At 42.2% G+C, this 24,597-nt stretch overlaps 1 protein-coding gene across 2 annotated transcripts in view; it reads left to right on the top strand.

Annotated features, from left to right (window-relative positions):
• Window positions 1-5,116, top strand: part of mindy3 (MINDY lysine 48 deubiquitinase 3) — a 137,949-nt gene extending 132,833 nt beyond the window's left edge. For both annotated transcript variants that reach the window (XM_078235275.1, XM_078235285.1), the window contains 2 exons: window positions 806-877; window positions 2,590-5,116. In XM_078235275.1, coding sequence (XP_078091401.1) covers window positions 806-877; window positions 2,590-2,739 — 222 coding nt within the window. In that variant the 3' untranslated portion in view covers window positions 2,740-5,116. The remainder of the gene's footprint in view (window positions 1-805; window positions 878-2,589) is intronic.
• Window positions 5,117-24,597: the final 19,481 nt, after the last annotated feature.

The following is a 24,597-nucleotide window of genomic DNA, read 5'->3' as shown; positions in this document are numbered from 1 at the left end:
CCAATTTTCTGGAAACTCAAATGGCATTATGAAGACAGTCATAGAACTTAACAGCGCAGAAAGAGGCCCTTTGGCCCATCTTGTCTGCACCAACCATCAAGCAGCTATCTATTCTAGCCCCATTTTCCAGCACTTGGTCCATAGCCCTGTGCGCTTTGGCCTTTCAGGTGCTCCTTTGAGTGCTGCTTAAATGTTGAGGGTTCCTGCCTCTATCACCCTTTCAGGCAGTGAGTTCCAGATTCCCACCACCCTCTGGATGAAAACATTTTTCCTCAAATCCCCTCTAAATCTCCTGCTCCTTGCCTTAAATCCCTGTGGTTATTGATCCATCTGCTAAGGCAAAATGTTTCTTCTTATCTACCTTATCAATGTCCTGCATAATTTTGTACACCTAACTTGGTTCCCCCCTCAGCCTTCTCTGCTCTAGGGAAAACAACCCCATTCTACCTACCTCTTTTCATCACTGATCTCATACACCAGTTACACCTATTGCAGCCGAACTGTGCCATGAAACCAAACCAACCAGCAGAAACCCCAGACCTTAATTTATAGATTTTCTTCAGTAGTTGCATGCTACATACATCACCATCAAGTTTTCCTTGTTTGATTACTGCTTTTGCTCTAATGCATAAACATTTATTTGTAGTAAGTAGCCATCTTCAGTTAGATCTGTCGACAGCTGCTGCTTTAATCATTGTGTGACTTGACTAATGTTAATGTGACAAGTAGAATTAAATGCCAAAGCTGTGTAGTACACTTTGGAAAGCAAAAGTAAAAAAAGTTTCCCATTCTGCTGTGCTTTCAGGAATCTACCATTCCAGATTCATTTACTGTTTATCACTACAATGGCTTGAAGCAGTCTAACCACAGTGAAAAGGTGAGGCAAGAATCAAACTTAACTGTTAAGCATCAGCACTTCCTGTCACTTTAGAAATTTTTGATTTGGATATGTACATATTGACAATGTATTTGGTTATCTGTATTAAACTATCTTGTATGAAAACACCAATTTTAGCAAGTTCATGAATATGTTTTGAGGATTTGACAGTTAAGTTTGCCAGTATTATCCAAAACACAGTTTCTGATGAACATATTAAAAACTAATACAGATAGAATCATAGAATATTTTTGAATCAATCACTGGGTGCGGCTGTCGCTAGCTGGACCAGCATTTATTGCCCATCCCTAATTGCCCTTCAACTGCATGGGTTGCTAGGCCATTTCAGAGTCAACCACATTGCTGTGGCTGTGGAGTCACATGTAGGCCAGACCAGATAAGGATGGCAGATCTCCTTCCCTAAAGGACATTAATGAACCAGATAGTTTTTACGACAGTCGACATAAAGCAGAAACAGGAAAGATTAACTTTTGGAATCACTTGCGCACTAATTTTAAACAAACATTGTTGGTGAGAACACAATGTCTGCAAGATGGAATTGGAAACCCAATTTGCTCCATTTTCATCTATGTTGAAGCCAAATAGAGTGGGATGTAAATCAAATGTCTGATTTAATGGTGCACTTTCCCACTGGGTGTATTAAGTTAAAATCAGGGCTTTTGTTATTAAAATATGTGTTGAAATATTTGATGATGTAAATGATTTGCATTTGCTGCTATGCACTTATCAAACACTTGCCAATGGTAACAATAGAAAACTTGGCATTAGCATAAGGCTATGAGGCTCCTTGGTGCTATTTGAAAACCAAAGTAACCCTGTCATGACATAGTAGGACACAATATTTACAGTCTTTCAGATACGGTTCTTTTGGGATAATTTTACAATCGGTGCTGCTAGAAGGAGCCTTGCTTGCCAGCTGCACACACCAGAATGTTAACTGTTCGCTGCCAATCGTTTTACTAAATATTATGACCTGAAAATCTGCTGGTGGTGAAGACTGGTAAATTTACGCCGCCTTGCATTGCCCAGTAAGTGGTTTCAGAACAGTACTAACAAGTTGGTTCAGAAAATCAGGGGAAGAGTCAGTAAAGAAATGGGTGTATTTTTACAAAGCTCATCCTTCAGCTTCCTTCTCCACAACTCCCCCTTACCCTTTTAAAAAAAAAAAAGGTTACGGTACATTCTCCACTAAAGGGAAAACAGGTTGATTAAACACTTCATCTTTATTATGTTAAACAAATCTTTACCAACCACTGGGAACAATTACACTACAGAGAAAGAAAACAGGCCACAGTGACCTTTTACCACGCATCCAGCCTCTTAGCTTGGGAGTTGAAAGAACTCTCACGTCTTGTTTTGGAATCTTCATGATCTTTTTCTTTCCTTTCATTTGCTGTGTACTTGTAGGTCAGAAGATTAAGTATACCTCACACAGCTGTCATCAGCATTAAAACGGCTAACCCAGAAAAGGCTGTGTGTATTCTCTTTGAAGGCTTTCCTGCTGCTGGAGTGGTTTATTAGTTTCACATGCGAAAGATGCAAGTGTTTTAGAGCGTACTATCCCGCCTAAAAAAACATACGTCATTGCAGTATTTTGAAAAGGCATTACAAAATTAACAGAAGCAAACATTTTCAATCGACCAAACACTTTTCAACTTTATTACAATGATGTTCCTTCTGTTCTTCAAAAGGTTATGTACGTCGAAGGAACTGCTGTTGTTATGGGCTTTGAGGATCCAATGGTGCGAACTGATGATACGCCGATCAAGCGCTGCTTGCAAACAAAGTGGCCGTATATAGAGCTCATGTGGAACACAGACCGGTCACCCTCCTTAAATTAGTTCCAAGTAATTAAAACCAAACAAAATTCCAAATACTGTAAGCTGTACGACTTATCAAAATCTGTACACTGTTGCTGCTAACTGGAATGTAGTGTCCCTGAAGTCCTTAAGAAACTGTAGACCTTAATTATTCTTCTAATTACTGTTGATAAAATTCCAAGTCACTGTCCTTCACCGTTAATCAGAAGGTTACCCAGAGAAAAGGGAAATGTGTCATCAATTTAACTTAAGCTAGAAGGAGAAGTTGTTTCATTATATCATCCTGGAAATGTAACATCAAAATTCTCTAAAATAGTGGCGTAAGGAAAAATGTGCTATTCTGGGTGGTTTATGTCACCTGTGCTGTAGGATCCTGGCCAAAAACAGTCAAAGGTGTAGACCCCAGTGTGATGTTGGAGGCCTTAAATGGACTGAAGTGAAATTCACAAAGGTAACATATTTCCCCAAAAATAAAAATTGCCTGTCAATTTAAGATAATCAATTCTTTGTTAGTAAATCTGCCAAAGCCTTTTGGAAGGCCTAATGCAAGATCTACATCAGCTCTGCACTTGTAGGCACCCTCAGGCCTGCGAGAGGCATGCTGGCCAGAATTTCTGACTTATTCCAAGAATGTACTCAGACCGCAACAAATGTACTTCGAAGTGAGGACAGCCAGTGACGCATTTGACCACCATAATTATTTCTCCACTGGAGAATTTAGATTGTTTTATTTTTACCAAGTAGCAGTGCAGAGGAAGCAAATTCAATGCCAATTTGGAGAATTTGTTTTGTGTTCAAGAATGTTCTTAATAAGAGAATGCAAACAAAAATTGCCGGAAAAGCTTGGTAGGCAGCCCAGGCAGAATCTGTGGAGAGAAACAGAGTTGACGTTTGAGGTTTCTGTTCTGATGAAAGGTCACCTCAATCTGAAACATCAAGTTTATTTCTCTCAGGGATGCTACGCGACCTGCTAAGCTTTTACAGCATTTTTTTAATTTCAGTTTTCCGGTATTTGATGCCCATCCCCAATTGCCCTTGAGAATATGGTGGCGAGTTATCTTCCCAGAACCACTGCAGTCCATGTGGTGTTGGTGCACCCACAGTGTATCATGAGCGAATGTTTTACAAACCACTTTTCACCTTGAGGAACCCTGCTGCAGAGCACAGCAACCTAATTAATTCAAGCGGATGTGCACTGTGATGTCATCATAGCACTCGCCATAGAATATGTCCCCTCAAGAATAATTCCCGATGTAGCGTGCATGACCAAAAAAACCTCAATGGCCAGCTGGACTTTTTCTGTGCAGAAAATCTTCCAGCTGATAGCATGTACATTGTATGTAACCCTTTTTATGATGTCAGTGGAGTACATCTGCTTGGCCACACCATTCTGCTGCGCTCCTCAGGGAACCCATTACAAAAATGCTATTTTTAATCCGTAGGGATCAGTTCAAAACTGCACGCTGTGGGTCATAGATGGGACTGGGAAGGAGAGAAAACAATTGCATTGAAAAAAAAATTAGACACCCCCCAACCCCCAAACAGTTGTCCTTTAAATAAAATACATGAATTTTTAACTTTAATATAAACAAAGATTGACAGCATCCTGTCTAATTGGGTGCATTCGATGAGTTTATTTATCTTCAACATCCCATGAACTTAACCAGCGACAGTGACTAAAAACTTTATCTTTTACAGTGATCTCTTGGGGGAAAAAAAAGATTCATGGATATGTTTGAAAGAGCCATTTGTTTAACTTTGTTTTACTTTGTGGTGCATTGCAATATTTTTTTAACTACCAGCTGAAACACTGGGTATGTGGCTCTCAGTAACATACTGGAATTCTGTAGTTTACATTCTGGAAAATGTACCACAGTAGAAGCCATACAAAGATAAAAATATTAATCCAAATTGTGGCTAAGTACAACATGATGCATTCTGAATCTTTTCAGTGATTAACGCAGCTTGTCTCAAGTTATCCAGCTGTACTGTTGCATAAAATTGCCAAGATTTGTTTTCTTTTGTGTCAAAATTACACCGTTTGCCAGTGTTCATGTGTATTTAAATTCTGCTTGTTAGGTTGCATGAAAAAAATGAACAATTTCTTGTGCATAAAACACTGTGTTCTCTTATTTATTATAATTTGGCAGTTGGCCCGAAATAAAAAATACCGTTGAAAAATGTTCTTGAATTATTTTCTTAATGCACTTGGAGCTAACTTTATGACTGTTTTGTTATTTAAACTTGTTTCTAGGCTGAACAAAATCTTATTGTAAAATTACTTTTCATTGAGTACTAATTTTCCAAAACAGCAATTTTATCTGTAAAGAATATCTTTAGCAATAAATGGTCCATGTTTTGTTTTATTGGAGAATATTAAAATAATTCTGTTGATTCTAGAAATTCTCATTTGTGCTTTTGTTAGAGAACCGTTTTTGGAACAATTCTCAAGCATCAGAAATAGACTAACCATGAAATACCTCACAAATACATAACATCCTGTACAGTTACTGCTACATTTTAGGCAACTTCGTCCCTAATCTGTTAGTATCCTCTTTGTAATCATAGAATTCCTGCCGTGCAGAAGGAGGCCATTTGGCCTGCTTAAGATGCTCTGTTGGAGAGTCTGCATAGACTCTCCAATAGAGCATCTTAAGCAGGCCTTCCCACCACCCTGTCCTAGTAAGTCCATGTATTTATCCCGTTAACTTCCCTAGTCTTTGGACACTAAGGGGCAATTTTAGCATAGCCAATTCACCTCATCTGTATATTTTTGGATCGTATTTATTGCACTAAGCAAAGATTTTTTTCTTAAATCTGCAGAGTTCTTATATAAATGTAGTGAGAGAAAACCAGTTATTTTAAGATAACTAAACATTAAGATGGTCAAGACACCAGTGAGCTTGAAAATGATCAAAATAACTAGGGCACATTGAATTTTGACTGATTAATCTAAATATCTTTCAATCAGTATGTAATGCCCAATCTCAACATCTAATACCAATGGTAAGTCCGTTGTAGTTGGATCAGTTTTCCTTGCATGATTCTGGCCCTCACACTTTGTTTCACAGCCAAGGTTATTGCAGCCTGTTTGAAAATAATGGAGATCCTGTCCTATTATTTCCCCCGGGTGGACAATTATGACCATGCAACTTTTTAAAGAATAAAACAGGAGCAACTCAAAAGTAAATCAGTGTTGGATCGCAGTGATCCAACCAGAAAACTGCGGCAAATCCCTGGGATTAACTGGAAAGAAATAGGAGGAAAAATGTAAATCTACCATGAAATGAGGAAGAACTCCTACAGTGCTTGCAGCTTGAATAGAATAAGATTCAAATAGACTGTCAAGAAAATGGAGTTCCCCAGACGCACTAGTGGCTGATGTAAAATAAAACATTGAATATCTTGCAGTAGTAACAGCATGTTTCTGAATATTTGATGCAATGTTAAATTAGTTTATTGGTGAATGACAGGCATATTCCTGATATACTCAACTTTTGGCAGAGTGACTTACTAAAGATCCCCAGCCACAAAGCAACCTTCCTTGCAGCCAGAAATAAACACACTACTGGAGAAATTCAGGTTTGGCAGCATGTGTAGAGAAAGTTCAATACTACACTTCTTTGAAGGAGAGTTACATTGAGATCAAAATGTTAACCTTACTACCTTGTTAACCTTGAACCTTGCTGTGCACAAAATGTCTGCAGCACTTGTTTATTGACCAGTAACAGCCCTTGAAGGTGACAGATCACGTAAAGAGCTTAAGGGTATATGAGATGTAGGATGCTATATAAATGAAAAATTGTTCAATTTTTGCTTTCCTGCTTTCATTAAAGATGCAATAATATTGTCACTGGACTAATATTCCAAAGACCCAAGGTTGAATCCCACCACAGCAGATGGTGAAACTTGAATTGACTATAAATCTGGAATTAAAACTCTAATGCTGATCATGAAACCATTGTTGACTGCTGTAAAAACCCATTTGGTTCACTAATGTGCTTCAGGGAAGGAAATCTGCCATCCTTACCTGGTCTGGCCTATATGTGACTCCAAGTCCACAATAAGGTGGTTGACTCTGAAATGGCCCCCTTGAGGGAAATTAGTGATGGGCAATAAATGCTGGCCAGCCAGGAACGCCCACATCCCATGAATGAATTTTTTAAAAATGCTTGCCCTTCCCTCAAGGTAGCCTTCTGTATTTAAAAATTACTTTTTCATTGATTTAATGCATCTCTACCCAATTTGATTTGAAGCATTGAACATTTGAAACTGCCAAATTGTGGAGGAGTACATGCTGCGGGTAGCACACTGATGTTATACCCCATGGTGTACAGGAACCATGGTGATGGGGAAGATGTCTGCGGTAGGTTGATTGGCGATGCTAAATTGACCCTAGTGTCAGTGGGGTTAGCAGGGTAAATATGTGGGATTATGGGGATAGGGCCTGGGTGGGATTGTGGTCGGTGCAAACCCGATGGGCCGAATGGCCTCCTGCAGTGGAGGGACTCTATAGATTCTATGGACTCCCTACCTGTTAATATATACTGATGGATCAGGAAACTGAAGCATATGCAAACATGCATGTAATCATCAAGGAAATAGCACCTTTCACCTCACCATGGAGCACACTGAAGGATAGCATTTCAGACCTGGAGCATTGGTGTTTAACACCTGTAGCACAGGTTCCGCAAAGGCATTTCACAAGCATGTTAGCTGGACTTTTGAAGTAAAATCAACATCATATGTGCAGACATCCACCATTAGTTTAGTCATTTGTCAACATTTTTTGAAACAAGTAGAAATCATTTAGCATTATGTGGGAGCAGGAAAAGTAAGGCCACTGAAATCTTGCTGAAAGCTGTAACAAGGCCTTATGAGAACTACATAATACCATTGCTGTAGCTGTACATGATAGGTCATGCTTGTAAAGGTGGGATTTGCATATGGTAAGACTGGGCATATGTGGCCTATAGTCAGGGCAAGGATTGTGTAGACTTCACATGATGAAGTATATGTATCAGCACTTGCCAGAGCTGATACATATATGGGTGGCACTGTCGCAGAGTGATTAGCACTGCTGCCTCACAGCGCCCGGATTCAATTCCCGGCTTGGGTCACTGTCTGTGCGGAATCTGCACGTCCTCCCCGTGGAGAGCATAGAGGAGTCCAGCACTGACTTGCACAGGCTTTGTGCAGTAGTTTTGGAGTCCATTCTTTCCAACATGGAACTGGTGGTTGTCAGTGCCATCAGCACAGAATGGTACTTTGTCAAATACTTTCCTAAAATCCATTTACACAACACCCACTGCATTCCCTTCATCAACCTTTTCTGTTCTTTCATTTAAAAATTCCATTGGAATAATTAAAAACAATCTGCCTTCCAGAAATCTACGCTGGCTCTCGAATAATTCAAACCCCTCCAAATAGTATTTGGTATTTTCACCAATTATTGTTTTACTCATGTGAAACTGAACGGCTTGTGAGTTACTTGGAATATCCTTATACCTTTTTTTCATAGAATTCCTACAGTACAGAAGGAGGCCATTTGGCCCATCGAGCCGGCACCGACAACAATCCCACCCAGGTCCCATGCCCGTAACCCCACGTATCTACCCTGCTAGTCTCCTGACTCTAAGGGTCAATTTAGTATAGCCAATCAAACTAACCTGAACATCTTTGGAGTGTGGGAGGAAACCCACGCAGACATAGGGAGAACGTGCAAACTCCACACAGACAGTGACCCGGAGGTCGGAATTGAACCCGGGTCCCTGGAGCTGTGAGGCAGCAGTGCTAAAATAACAACTTTGAATTACAACTTTCCATCGCTCTGGCACCTCTCCAGTATTCTAGGGAAGATTGGTAAAATTTGGCAAGTCCTTCTACCATCTGTACTTTCTTTTCATAGCCTTGTGTGTGAGCCATCTGGATCGGGCAACTTGAGCATAGGAAACCTTTCCACTGCTTTCTGCCTATCAATTTTCACTCAATCCATTACCTCTATCATCTCCATTGCTCAACATTTTGTCAGCATTTTCTTCCTCAGCAAACACTGATTAAGAGTAGTCGTTACATAATCTAGCCTACCTTGCAGTAAGCAAATAGATACAAAAGTCTGAGGTCACGTACCAACCGACTCAAGAACAGCTTCTTCCCTGCTGCCATCTGACTTTTGAATGAATCTACCTTGCACTAAGCTGATCTTTCCCTACACCCTATGGCTGTAACACTACATTCTGCACTCTCTCCTTTTCTTCTCTATGAATGGTATGCTTTGTCTGTATAGTGTGCAAGAAACAATTCTTCTCACTATGTTAATAGATGTGACAATAATAAATCAAATCAAATCAGTGTATCACCCTCTTAAGGACCCCACCCACTGCTTTCTACCCATTCACGATTTACATGGCAGATTTTTGGGTTCCTTGTAACTGCCACTCTATTCTTGTATTCTCTCTCCTGTCTTACTTGTATCTTTACTTCCCCTCTCAATTTATTCAAAATGTGCAGAAAGTTAATATGCAGGATCAGCAAGCATTTGTGAAAGCAAATGGTATGATGATCTTGCTGCAATTGCACACAGCTTCAGTCATGAAGGAAATATATAAATGTGCATAATCAGGGGTGCCAGAAACATTCACTGGATTGATTTCTGGGATTTTACTGTCTATGCGGAGAGAGTGAGTGAAATAATGTCTGAAGTTTAGACGAATGAGAGGTGATCTCATTGAAACACAAGATTCTGAGAGGGGGGTGACAGAGTAAGCTCTGAGAAGCTGCTCTGACAGTGGAAGCTGGGTCATTGAATTTATTCAAGGCAAAGGTTGATAAATTGTTGATAGACGAGGGAGCCGAGGGTTACAGGGAGCAGACAGCAAAGTGGAGTTGAGACTACAACCAGATCTTATTGAATGGCTGAGCAGGCTCGAAGGACGGCATAGCCTATTCCTGCTCTTATGTTCCTGTATTTCCAGTGTTCCTATGGCCGGAGAGACTAGAATTAAGGCTATGGGGACAGCAGCTGTGGGCTAAAAAAAAAAATGAATGAAAAAGAAAAAAATAAGAATTTGCATTTATATAGTACTTTTCATGGCCACCAGACTTCTCAAAGTGTTCTGAAGCCAATGAAATACTTTAGAAGCGTAATCACTGTCGTAATGCAGAAAACATGGCAACCAACTGTTTTGTACAGAAAATTCCCACAAACTGCAATCTAATAATGACCAATAAGCTATTGATTCAGGGATACATATTGGCCAGGACACTATGGAATGTTTTACATAAACCAAAGCAAGAAGAGGGGGCATCAGTATTACATCTCATCTGAAAGACAGCACCTGAGACAATGCCATATATCTTCCACACTGGAATGTCAGCTTTGATTGAGATGCTGAAGTCCTGGAGTAGGATCCATAGACAAGAGTGCCAGGTGAAGTTTCTTCCTGTTTGTGAATCTCTGCAACATCTCACAGTTTGCCACACTCACTATCATGCAACGGAAGTCACTGAGGCTCCCTATTATATGGGAGCTACCTACATGTTGGTCTCTCTTGCCAGAGAGAAGTGAGCAGGTGGCTTCGCTAGGATTCCGGAGGTTTCTCCAGGGTACAGGATGCCATTTTCCGCATGCACATCACTTCCCAGTGCCATTACTCTCCAGCAACCACATGTCAACTCTGCCCTGTACCACAATTGAATGGATTCTAGTCCCACAGTGTCTAGTTGGTGTTGTCCTTTGGCAGAGAACCATGCGTGTCAAGACCCAGTCTGCTGGAAGCAGTCATATTTCCTTCATTCTCCAGCAGTTCACTGCATATTCCAGCACTCGTGGCAAATCTAAGTGTGACTGCAGGTAACAAGTGCTATCCTTGACCATATGGCCGCTGATGCCATGACACAATCCACACATGTGTGCAGCACAGACACAATGAAAACCACACTGTCATATGAAATGTGTGGAACAGACTATTGACACACAATAATGAAAAAATAAAAGCCACAATTCACATTTCAAATCATATTTATAAATCAATTAATTACATAGTATAAACAAAAGTCAACTAATCAGCCTACTACATTTCCTTAGGACCTGTTTTTCATGTGCTTTTGCCTAACCTATGCTCCTATGCAACACTACCCGGTGTCTACAGAATAGCTGGTGAAAAACTCTTTACTTTCAGTGCTGAAGACTGAAGGTGGACTTGGAGGATAGTCAGGTTTTGGGCTGAGTGTGGACTGCATCATCCAGACATGTGCAGCAGAAGTCCGGGCTGCCTGACTGACAAGCAATAGGAAAGAACTGAGCAAATGGTAGGGGTGGAAGGATGAATGCTATCTTGCTGAGAGATGACTGCAAGTTTGTGCTCCACGGAGCAACTGCCACTCTCCTGATGCGCTGTCTCAGCAATCCTGATAATCTGCTGAAGTACAGATTACTGGACTGCTCTGAAAACCTGCAAGGCCCTTAAGAACATGAGAACACAAGGAAAAGAAACAGAAAAGGTCTTATGGCCCCTTGTGGAGGCTCGGCCATTTAATAACATCATGGCGGGATCCCTGACCTCAGTGCTATTTTCCCACCCAATTCCGTCTCGATTCACTGGAAGTCCAAAATCTATTAAGTTAAACCTTGAATATACTCAGTGACTGAGCATCCCCAGCCCCCAGGGTTAGAGAATTTCACAACGGAACAGGCACTGCCTTTGATCCTTGTCCTACTCTGAGGTGACAGCTGTGGCTGATTTTTTTAAAATTCATTCACGGGACATGGGCGTCGCTGGCCAGCATTTATTGCCAATCCCTAGTTCCCCTTAGAGGGCAGTTGAGAGCCAACCACATTGCTGTGGGTCTGGAATCACATATAGGCCAGACCAGGTAAGGGCGGCAGATTTCCTTCCCTAAAGGACATTAGTGAACCAAATGGATTTTCCAACAATCAACAATAGTTTCATGGTCATCAGTAGATTCTTAATTTCAGATTTTTTTTATTGAATTCAAATTCCACCATCTGCCGTGGCGGGATTCGAACCTGGATCCCCAGACCATAATCTGAGTTTCTGGATTAATAGTCTAGCGATAGTACCACTAGGCCATCGTCTCTATTTCAGTGAAGGTGTCCTTACTGAAGCACAAACATCTTACGCAAATGTTCCTCACTGAGATTCAGGCAGGAGAATTGCTCCCTGAACATCTTGGCAAGGTACGGCCATCTGTTGAGAACCTTTCTTTCCCTTCCTCTCCTTCCTCTTCTCTCTTTCAGCAGGATCTGCATGGCCTCTGGTATTTTGCAATCTATAGTGTGTTCCACAGGGAATTGCCTAATACTGCATATATGTTTGGTAGCACCAGATTGTGTAGAAAGCTGAAGTCAACACTTGCCACAACCACTCTGTACAGATTTGTACAACTTTAAACAACTCTCGACAGAACCAATTACTTGTAGAATAGTAGCACAGCCAAAATAAATCAACCAGCTACTAACCTCAAAATCCAAAGATGTGCAAGTTAGGCGGATTGGTCATGTTAAATTGCCCCTTAGTGTTCAAAGATGTGTAGGTTAGGTGAAATAGCCATGATAATTACGTGGGGTTACAGGGATAGGGAGGAGGAGAGAGCCTGAGTGGGATGTTCTTTCTGAGAGTCAGTGCAGGCTCAATTAGTTGTATAAACTCTTGCTGCACTGCAGGGGTTCTATAATTCTAAGTAATTGATGATCCTTTTAAATAGTGCTGGCGTGTGATACTTCTTGCTGTTGAATACGTGTTCAGCAGTGCATGATTAATAGATGGCATTAGCTGGACGACTGAACTCCAAAAGGGCAGTGCTGGCATCAAATCAGCATTGCACACTGGCTGACATCAAGATTTGCCTGCCCTCCAGTACTCCAGAGGGCGTTCACAGCAAGCAAGCTAACAACCTCACCAATAGCGTGGCAACCAGTTCTGGTCGCCACACTACCAGAAGGACGTGGAGGCTTTGGAGAGAGTACAGAAAAGGTTTACCAGGATGCTGCCTGGTATGAAGGGTCTTAGCTATGAGGAGAGATTGGGTAAACTGGGGTTGTTCTCCCTGGAAAGACGGAGGATGAGGAGCGACCTAATAGAGGTGTATAAAATTATGAAGGGCATAGATAGGGTACATAGAACATAGAACAGTACAGCACAGAACAGGCCCTTCGGCCCACGATGTTGTGCCGAGGTTTATCTGAAACCAAGATCAAGCTATCCCACTCCCTATCATCCTGGTGTGCTCCATGTGCCTATCCAATAACCGCTTAAATGTTCCTAAAGTGTCTGGCTCCACTATCACTGCAGGCAGTCCATTCCACACCCCAACCACCCTCTACGTAAAGAACCTACCTCTGATATCCTTCCTGTATCTCCCACCACGAACCCTATAGTTATGCCCCCTTGTAATAGCTCCATCCACCCAAGGAAATAGTCTTTGAACGTTCACTCTATCTATCCCCTTCATCATTTTATAAACCTCTATTAAGTCTCCCCTCAGCCTCCTCCGCTCCAGAGAGAACAGCCCTAGCTCCCTCAACCTTTCCTCATAAGACCTACCCTCCAAACCAGGCAGCATCCTGGTAAATCTCCTCTGCACTCTTTCCAGTGCTTCCACATCCTTCTTATAGTGAGGTGACCAGAACTGCACACAATATTCCAAATGTGGTCTCACCAAGGTCCTGTACAGTTGCAGCATAACCCCACGGCTCTTAAACTCCAACCCCCTGTTAATAAAAGCTAACACACTATAGGCCTTCTTCACAGCTCCATCCACTTGAGTGGCAACCTTTAGAGATCTGTGGATATAGACCCCAAGATCTCTCTGTTCCTCCACAGTCTTCAGAACCCTACCTTTGACCCTGTAATCCACATTTAAATTAGTCCTACCAAAATGAATCACCTCACATTTAGGATGAACAGTGGGAAGCTTTTTCCCAGGTCGGAGGTGACGAACACAAGGGGTCACGGGTTCAAGGTGAGGGGAGCAAGGTTCAACACAGATGTCAGGGGGATGTATTTTACACAGAGGGTGGTGGGGGCCTGGAATGCACTGCCAAGCAAGGTGATTGAGGCGGACACGCTGGGATTGTTTAAGACTTATCTAGATAGCCACATGAACAGACTGGGAATAGAGGGATACAAACGAATGGTCTAGTTGGGCACATGAGCGGTGCAGGCTTGGAGGGCCGAAGGGCCTGTTCCTGTGCTGTATTGTTCTTTGTTCTTAATATGGTGTCTAGCGTGGTTCATCCAAGAAGTGTGCATGCACGATGTAGATGCCATTTTGGATCACCAGCAATATCCACGGCATCTGTTTAGTTTTGACATGATGCTTATTTGAGGAGTTGTGAATGAAACTGAAGGTTCCAGGGAGAAGGATGAAGTCAGTGGCTAGAGAATGATGTTGGTAGCAGGGACTGAAGACAAGATTTAATTGCAGAATATGTCTGCTCATCAAGTACTGGATGTCAGATAAGCAGTCCGACAAGTTAGAGGCAGTCAGAAGAGGTGGTGAGATAGAACTGGGTGTCCTCAGTGTGTGCATGAAGATTTGGTGCTGCTGAGGAACAGCAAGCACATAGATATGAAATAGGAGAGGGCTAGGACTCGATCCTTGGGGGACACCAGATGTATTGGTACAGGAGCAGGAGGAAAGCAATTACAAGTGATACTCTGACTATCAGTAGATTAATAAGAAAGCAAGGGAGTGAGTGCTGTGCCACCCAGCTGGACAATAGTGGAGAGGCAAAAGTGTGATCACAGGCATCCTGTATATTATTCTCAGCTGACATCCACATGTATGTACAACAATACTGATCAGGTAGCAATCAAGATCAAGAGAACTGAGGAACATTTTCCACCAAAGCACAACGGTCCTGAATTCACTTGTAGTGTTCCTACCACAACAACCAAAGTCAATTAAATCTGCGCAATCCAGCCATTGAACATGGATATTGTCTGGTTTCATTGGCTCAGCCTTAACTGTCTGTGCCATTGAGAGGCTCTTTGCTCACCTCTCATTTGTCCTTTGTGGTAGAAGTGCCAAGCTGCCAGAGGTACGCTCTAGAAATACTGGAAGTATTTTTTTTACTGTGTAATTTACAGATAAGATTGAATCCAGGTGTTTAGGCTGAATGTCTGTGTCTCTTCCAAAACAACAGGATGGTCCAACATACTAGGAATAGTTGAAACCTGCAATGTTCTGAGGCATCAGGTATGAATATTTGTAAAAAGGACAGGAGAACAGATTGAGTCTGTCCTCTCCTATTGTGATATTGCACACACTCCGATCCCCATTTCCACTCCCATTCCTCCCTACAACCATGCAGGACAAAGTGAAAATGTAATCTTTTATAATGTTGATTTTGAAAAAAGGTCAGAGGGGCTTCTCTTTTTTTTCTTTTTTTCTCTTTTGCTAGAGGGGCTTCTCTTCAACCTACAAAAGATGAGCAAACAAGATCCAAGAGATAGAGGTAATTGATAACACCAGCCCTCCTTTAATTCACCTGCCTTCTGTACCTAGGAATTCATGCAGCTCTTTCAAAGATTTGCAACAAATGCACACTGATTTTCCCTGCTGGCAATTTAATCCAGAGGTTGATTATTTTCTCCAAAAAAAAGTATCTATTTCTATGCTTTTCTAACTCATAATTAAGTCCCTTGACCCTCCCTATGTGTCAAGCTCAAATAGCATACCCATGTGAACTGAATATATATACTTCATTACTTGAAAGACCTCAATCATAGCTCCCTGAAGTCTATGTATTTCCTCGAATCCAGTGCAGACAAGATTTACGAGAACATTACCATTTTTGAGAGAATGTTGTTATTAGGAAAGATTGAGTGAACTGGGGCCCTTTTCTCTGGGAATCGGAAAGTGGTTTTCAAAATTAGATAGGGTTTTAATAGGCTGGGTATGGTTCCCATTTATGGGTGAAGTGAGACTCTTGGGGATGATCTCACCATTGCGCCCTGCAGCCGATAGGCAGGGCGAGCTAATAAGATCATGCGAGAGTTGAAAAATCAGGTTTGCGCCTGATTTCTCACCTCTCGTGAGACTGGGACCGGCAATCCGATGAGGTCAGCCTCGTGTCCATTTCCGGCGCAAGGCTGAATAATTTACTTAAATTACATTTCAATCTATTTTGCATGGAATTAATGAGCCTGGGACATTATCGTGGGGTCGATCGGTCTGAGCGGATGGGTAGGTGGGGGGGTTGAAATAGGCCACGGGCCCCTGCGGTAGCTGGGGGGTGGGGGGGGGTGGGTGGTGCTATGTTTGAGGCAGGCTGAGAGCAGCAGAGGCTGAATGACAGGCCTCTGCTGCTAGAAACCTGCACATGCACAATGGCGTCCTCTACTGCTCTCAGTCAGCTTTCAGGTGATTTAAGTCCAACCCCGTCCCCCTCCAGGCGAGAAACTATTTTTGAGGTTTTTTTTACTCTAGGCGGACAAGATAGCAGATTTGAACTTGCCCAAAAATGGATCAGAAACTCTCCCATTTTCACATTCGTCCTGGGCTTAGAATTTTTTCTGTAAGATTGCGCCAAAGATATTGGATCATAGAATCCCTACAGTGCAGAAGGAGGCCATTCGGCCCATTGAGTATGCACCGACCACAATCCCACCAGGCCCTATTCCCGTAAACCCACATATTTACGCTGCAAATCCCTCTGACACTAGGGTCAATTTAGCGTGGCCAATCAACCTAACCTGCACATCTTTGGACTGTGGGAGGAAACCAGAGCACCCGGAGGAAACCCACGCAGACACAGGGAGGATGCGCAGTGACCCGAGGCCAGAACTGAACCCGGATCCCTGGCGCTGTGAGGCAGCAGTGCTATGCACTTTGCAACCGTGCCACATTATTGGTGCATGATAACCTTCCATATCTGACTAGCAAGCAGAAACAATGTCTAATTGTTCTTTCACCAGCATCTTGACTGAGATCATCTAAGTCAGAAATCAACCTCAGGAGCTTTCTGACTGTTCGGTTCAGTGTGAACCATAGCACCACATTTACCCATCAAGTCATGCATTAGCTGTGTTATGATGACAAGGCAGGCAATGACATAAATCAAGCAAACTAAATCTCCAAAGTAAAAATCTGAGAGGAGAAAGAAGAATCAAGGTGAGCAGGACATTACAACCAAGCAAAGTTTTTTAAACGTTATAGTTTTACTATTTTACCTCACTGCAGATACATTTGGGGTAATCAGGTCCCTCATAAGTGATAATAGCAAATTCGGCAAGATAAATAACAACTATTGCTTTTGTCACATTGAGACATCAGAACACACCATACATTGTTGAGGGAGAGGTAAAAAGCAGGAAGCAAGGCAAAACGGGCAAAAAGAGCAGCAAAGATAAAACAAAAAATCTGGAAAGTAATAAAGAACAGCTTAGAAGTAGGAGAGATTAAAAAGAGTAAGGTTACTAATCCGACACAGGCCAGGCTTAACTTGTAAGTAAAGGCACAAAATATTCTAAATAAAAGTGATGCTCTAGTGGCCCACATTGCCTTTGGGGTAGTGGTGGAATTCTTTAATATTATTTATAGAAATGTGGCTTGGGCTAGGACAGGGAGCTAAACGTTACAAAACATTCAGGAGGCACAGAGCAGGAAAGAAGGAAAAGGTTGCATTAATCAAACATTTCCTTGCAGCGCCGGAACATAAGGAGAACATAAGGGAGAAAATGTTGAATCTATTTGCTTAGAATTAAAGAATAAGAAAGGTTACTCTATTGGAAATATATTATAGGCTGAAAAAATGGGGAAAGGAGATAGCAGCAGAAATATGTCAAGGAATAGAAACTTCAGGAGCAGAAAACTACAATAATGAACAATTCTGTGCAAAGATAGACTGAGGTAACAGTTAATAGCAAATGAGGGAAGGGATTTCTGCAATGAGTCCAAGGCTGCTTTCAAGATCTATGTTTCTATTTTAATAAGAAGAGAAACAATTTTATAATTATTCATAGGAAAAGAGTTGGAGCAATGTAAGCAAAGAGATAAACTGAGAAAGCAATGGGATAGCTCTTGACTTTGTGCAGTAATGTAATATGGTACTTGCGAATTGGCAGTCCATTTTAAATCTCTCTTGACTTTTACTTATAAGTCAAGATCCAGCTAGTTCAATACAAAAATCTTACTGACAGGAGGAAACAGTCAAAGGCAAAGGTACTTGACAGGGAAAAAGTAAATTGACTATAATAGAAGAGAAATAGTCTGACAAGCGATACAGTGCACCGAAAGATGGACTTCCTTGTGTGTGTAAATTATTTAAATCTAAAATTATTTTATAAATTGGAAAATTCAGGGCTAATAATGTAGAGATAGTTTCCTCCATGAGAGGAAAGGCAAAAGCGATTAGAAAAGTTAAAGAAAGGGTATGGTGAAGTCTGCAAATACTAAAGCAGGAAATAGTGAAGAATTGTGCAAAGATATGAGTCCTGAAGTTTCTGAGAGGTGAGGGGGTGGGGGAGCCATAAAGTTCCTGGGGGGGACATTCGCTGTCTCCCATGGTGATATCCCTAGACATGATGTGGAGAGATATCCCTAGACCCCATTCAAAACCATTATGTACTGGGCAATTCCCATTGTCGGAGTCATCGCAGCACTTGGTCCACTCCCCTTTTGTAAAGCAGTGCGACTCACATCTGTCCAACTTGACTTCTCACTAAGTCCAAAATGGCTGAAGACAAAAATGGAGTTGTTTTAAGTCACTGGCTCCAAAAATAGCCATGTAGCCCCCAGATCAAGGAGGGGTCAATGACCTTAATCCAGTAATGATTTTGTAAAGTCTTTCAACTGTGAGTTAGGATGAGTTTTACTGAGGTATCTTAAGGGCAAAGAAGGCAGGTTTATTTTTCAGAGAAGCCTTGGAACACCCCTCCCCACCATACAAATTGATTATTGACCTGTAAATCCTTTTAGGAACATTTAAGCGGTTATTGGATAGGCACATGGAGCACACCAGGATGATAGGGAGTGGGATAGCTTGATCTTGGTTTCAGATAAAGCTCGGCACAACTTGGTGGGCCGAAGGGCCTGTTCTGTGCTGTACTGTTCTATGTTCTATACCTGTGGCGGGCAGCAAGAGTGGGAGGGTCTCCTGGTTTGATGTGGAGTGGTGTCTCTCAAGCTATAACCACTAGCAATCTCGAAAAACCTAGCTACAGAAACAGATGTAAGCACGTGTTTAATCTGCCCCAGGTGTGGGAAGAGAATTAAGAAGAACACCACGTTCTGTTTGCAGGTTGAAGCATGCTTTGAGCAGGCATCTTTTTATTCTAAGCACTTTTAGGAACCAAGTCTATATCCAAGATATATTTTTCCTGAACAAAACAGTAAAATAATAGTTAGCGCCTTTATTTTTCCCCCTTTTAAGACCCAATGATAAACATAATGGCACCATTAATATTTCATATAGTGATGAACATATACAAATAGCGGAATCTATTTCTGTTTTATAGGACCAAAGAAGAATGATCACATTTCATGATGCATTTTCTTTTGTTCAGGTTTTATAGCCTTTTCCTTAAATGAGAGATAGTTACTTTTGAACTTCACCCCACATCCATCACTTATCAGAAAATCACAAGTAACTGTCTCTGATTTTTCAGTACATGGAGGTGGATGACGTTCCCCACGATAGTGCACACTTGGAAAATTATCATAACAGACCTGACCCCTGAGTCCCTGATAACGCAGTGTAAATGAGTGGAGTGGAAATTATGCTTGGCAGAATTGGAGAAATTGACCCCAATAGAAATCCCAGGGACAGCTAATTTAAATAATGATGGTGGGACAAGGTTAAAAATCCCTACAGTAGGGGGCTGGGGGAGGGGTGTGTAGGAAATTCAGGAAGGGGACAAAGCAAATGCACAACTCCAGAGTTTAAAGAGTTTCATGCAAAGAACATGAATAGTGTCTTGGAAAGGAGACTGATATGGCAGGTATAGTGTAAGGGAAGAGATGAGCATCACTGAGTCAGAAAAAATAAGTATTTTCTGATAAATAATAACATAAGTAACTAAATCAAAGGAAAGCACATGGGTTCTCTCCAGTACAATAGTCAAAACAAAGTCATAGAAATGTAGAAACATAGAAAATAGGAGGAGGAGTAGAACATTCAGCCCTTCGAGCCTGCTCCACCATTTAACATGATCATGGCTGCTCCTCTATCTCAATATCATACACAAACATTCTTCCCATACCCCTTGACATCTTTAGAGTCTAGAAATCTATCTATTTCCTTCCTAAATACATTCAGTGATTTGGCCTCCACAGCCTTCTGTGGTAGAGAATTCCACAGGTTCACCGGCCTCTGAATGAAGCGCTTTCTCCTCCTAAATGGCCTACCCTGTATCCTGAAACTGTGATCCTTTGTTCTAAACCCCCCACAGCCAAAGGAAACAACATCCTTGCATCCAGTCAGTCCAGTCCTGTCAGAATTTTATATATTTTTTTATTCAATCCCCTCTCATTCTTCTAAATTCCAGTTAATACAATTGACTCAAAATCTCCTCATACAACAATCATGCCATCCCAGGAATCAGTCTGGTGAACCTTTGCTGCACTCACTCTCTGGCTTAGATAAGGAAATCAAAAATGCACACCATACTCCAGGTGTGGTGTGGTCTCACCAAGGCCCTGTACAGCTGCTGTAAGAATCATGGAAAGAAACCCTACAGTACAGAAAGAGGCCATTCGGCCCATCAAGTCTGCACTGACCACAATCCCACCCAGACCCTACCCCCATATCCCTACATCTTTTACCCACTAGTCCCTCTAACCTACACATCTCAGGACACGAAGGGGCAATTTTAAGCATGGCCAATCAACCTAACCCGCACACCTTTGGACTGTGGGAGGAAACCGGAGCACCCGGAGGAAACCCACGCAGACACGAGGAGAATGTGCAAACTCCACACAGACAGTGACCCAAGCCGGGAATCGAACACAGGTCCCTGGAGCTGTAAAGCAGCAGTGCTAACCACTGTGCTACCGTGCCGCCCAAGCTGTAAGACATCCCTCCTCCTGTACTCAAGTACTCTCACAATGAAGGCTAACATACCATTTGCCTTCTTTACTCCTTGCTATACCTGCATGCTTGCTTTCAGTGACTGGTGTATAGGACACCCAGTTCCCTGTGTATGTCAACAGTTCCCAAGATATCTCCATTTAAATAATAGTCCATCATTTATTTGAGATATTACATGTTACATTATTTGAGGTACCACACTCCTTGTCCATTTGGCAGCATGGAAGTGTCTCTCATTTTGTAATGAATACTTGCACACGGAGTCTTACATCAGACGTAGTTGTTAGCTTATATCTTAAGTTACGACCAAAGACCAAATTAGTCTTTCTCAAACTGTGGTCTACAGATCCCAGGTGTCTGCAAAAATACTCCCAGGAGTCCCAGAATAGCATAACCATTAGCAGCATGTTTTCAAGCCTATAGTTTAAACTGTTATTGCCGTGACTGTCCATTGCCCTGATATACACCCGTCATGACGGAGTATTTCAAATGCACTTGAACATGCAGCTAATGACTGATGACATCCTCATTCAGCTTGGCATCATGTCAATGAACCAATTTGATGAGTACTTTCTGGTCATGTGCGCCCTATTTGAACCTGGTCCAATACCCCTCCTGTGGGCTTGACAATAGAAAATAAACAAAAAGATTTGGCTGTGGCAGCTGCTTGGAAAATATATGCTTCAAAACTTTAGCCAGTCAGGGTCCTTGGTCTATTCAGGAGCTATATCACATGTTGTGAGTTTAAATCCATTCTTGGCGTCTGTGGACATCGCTGTGAAATCAAGCCAGCTGTAGCTGGTCACCTGTCAAGGGAAAAGCCTTGGGAGGCCCTTGGCCAAAGTTTTGCTGTACTGGGTGGCTTCATGAGTGATGTGAGTAAACTACTCTTAGTGGAAAAATATTTTAAACAATCTCGTAATGCCATTGAAAATACTCCATAGTCAGCACTGAGTCCAGAAATAAATGAAAAATAAATGAAAAACAGAAAATTTCGGGAAGGTTATGTAGATTATACATTTATGGAGCTCAGTACTGGATGGCTACAATATGTTGTGTACTTACAAATTTTATCCAATGAACAATGAAACCTGCAGAACTAAAGAAAATAGAACAATATTCAGAAACCTCAAAAAAAACATGTGATTAAAAAAAGCACTAAAAGCATCCTTCTCCCCACACTTTCAGATTTCTGTAAGTGAGAAAGCCCATTCTACCAGAGCTCATTCCAGGTGCTGTAGGAATTGCTGAAGTGACGGTGCACAAAAGGTGAAGCGCATAGCACTTTCTAATGACTTCATAAAGAATCAAGGAACTTTCAAGAGAGGTGAATTGATGGAAAGACTTTGTGAATGGGAGCAGTTTGCAATTGAGCTGCATGAGACATAGAAGCATGGAAACTAGAAGCAGGAGTTGGCCATTCAGCCCTTCGAGTCTGCTCCGCCATTCATTTTGATCATTGCTGAACATCAAATTCAATATCCTGATTCCCCCCCCCCCCCTTTCCCCCATATCCCTTGATCCCTAGGAGCCATATCTAATTTCTTCTTGAAATCAGACAACGTTTTGGCCTCAACTAGATTCTGTGGAAGTGAATTCCACACATTCACCACCCTCTGGATGAAGAAATCTCTCTTCACCTCAGTTCTAAAAGGTTTACCCCTTATCCTCAAATTATGACAGCTAGTTCTGGACTGCCCCACCATTGGGAACATTCTTTCTGAATTTACCCTGTAAGTTTCTATGAGATCCCCTCTCACTCTTCTAAATGCCAGTGAATATAATCCTAACCAATTTAGTCTCTCCTCATATGACAGACCTGCCATCCCAGGAAACAGCCTGGTAAACCTTTGCTGTACTCCCTCTATAGCAAGGACATTGTAGACAACTAATATTGGTAGTACAGAACATGTATTAATTCATGCTCGCTATAATTGGCAGGGGAAAATGTTGGAAGATATTGTTTGTGTCAGATGTTACCAAGATGAACAACGGTTGAGAAAATGTTCAATGTCACCATGTTGTTGTTTGCACAGATGGTGCTGCTGGAGTAGGCATTATGAGTGGGGGTGCAGCAAGAGGAAGAGTCATAAATCCACAAATAACCGGGACACACTCTGGGCGGAATTTTCAAATTTTGTTTCAAAGTGTTGACTCCGGCGGGAAAAGGGAAAGACAGCCTGTCACTGCCTTCTCAGGTTTTCCCACCATATTTTTAAACACATTGAAAAGAAAATGGAAGGGATAGGACCCACAATGTCATGCTGGTGGGGAGGCCTCTGAATGAGACTGCCCTGCCAGCAACCATGGTTCCTGAGAGATTGGGGCAGGGAGGGGGTGGGAGAGAGGTGTCTTGGCGCCATATTTAAACATCACCGTAACGCACGTGTTCACTCTCTGCAGCCCAACTGCTCAGAAATTCCCCTCAGGAGAAAGAAGCCATGAGTCCCAAAGGTTCAGCTATGACTCCCTCAACGCTATTCTCAAATGCCATGATGTTCGCTTCTCAAGGGATGGACTCAGGAGGTCCACCAACCACACCTTACCGGCCTGGGAGGATTTGCAGCAGAGATCTGTGCTGTTAGGACCCATAAAAAGAAATGGCCTGCAATGCAGGAAGAGGGTGAATGATCTAATCTGCTCCGCCAGGCTAATTCAACCTTTTGCTCACTCCAAACTCACACTCTCACGATTGCATGCTTCCCAACCTCTCCTCCATCCATTCTAATCACATTCCATCCATTTGTCTTCATGCAGGCCAAGCTGGCCCAAAACAGGAGGGATATATCCCAAATGGGAGGAGAGACAGCGGCTATCCAGGAGCTCACTGTCTTTGGGAGGTAGGAGGCAGCCAAGTTGGGAGGCGAGGACAAGGGTAACTCCTGGGTGAAGGTGGGATCGGTCTCCCCATCAACCCAGTGTAGATGAGCCCTCCATTAGTTGATCACATCCTAACATTCACAGTGACATGCAATGCAATGGGGTGATTTTATAGAGGTCTATAAAATAATAAGGGGCATAGATCAGCTAGATAGTCAACATCTTTTCAGAAGTAGGGGAATCTAAAACTAGAGGGCATAGGTTTAAGGTGAGAGGGGAGAAATACAAAAAGGTCCAGAGGGGCAATTTTTTCACGCAGAGGGTGGTGAGTGTCTGGAACAAACGGCCAGAGGTAGTAGTAGAGGCGGGTACAATTTTGTCTTTTTAAAAGCATTGAGACAGTTACATGGGTAAGATGGGTATAAAGGGATATGGGCCAAATGCAGGCAATTGGGACTAGCTTAGTGGTAAAAACTAGGCAGCATGGACAAGTTGGGCCGAACGGTCTGTTTCCATGCTGTAAACCTCTATGACTCTATGAATCTAATGTTGTAGTCTGTCTACTTATGAACTAAATCTATCTTCTCTGTCTTACAGGCACCAGCAGATCCAGACACAGGTCCAGCCATACTATTAACTCCAGCCCCCAGGTAACCTCAGATGGGAGTCATCCAGACTTGAAACGTTAGCTCTGTTCTCTCTCCACAGATGCTGTCAGACCTGCTGAGATTTTCCAGCATTTTCTGGTTTTGTTTCAGATTCCAGCATTTGCAGCATCTGCAGTAATTTGCTTTTACTAAGGTGAAGACCCATTTGCTGAAGACCTATCACTGTATTCACCAGTACCCTCCACCAGCACAGATACACACGCTCTGGGGGGTCCTGGATCTATCTAAGGCTCAGGTCACTTTCTGGGGAGACACCGTACTGACATATTTCCATAGCAGTCATCGGCAGTGACTGGTCAGATCTCACTGTGAAGACTGCTGGAGAGCAGAAACTTG

The sequence above is a fragment of the Mustelus asterias genome, chromosome 2, assembly GCF_964213995.1.
Source record: "Mustelus asterias chromosome 2, sMusAst1.hap1.1, whole genome shotgun sequence".
Lineage (NCBI taxonomy): Eukaryota > Metazoa > Chordata > Chondrichthyes > Carcharhiniformes > Triakidae > Mustelus > Mustelus asterias.
Note: the sequence above shows the minus strand (reverse complement) of the source record. Positions and strands in the feature narration are given on the sequence as shown.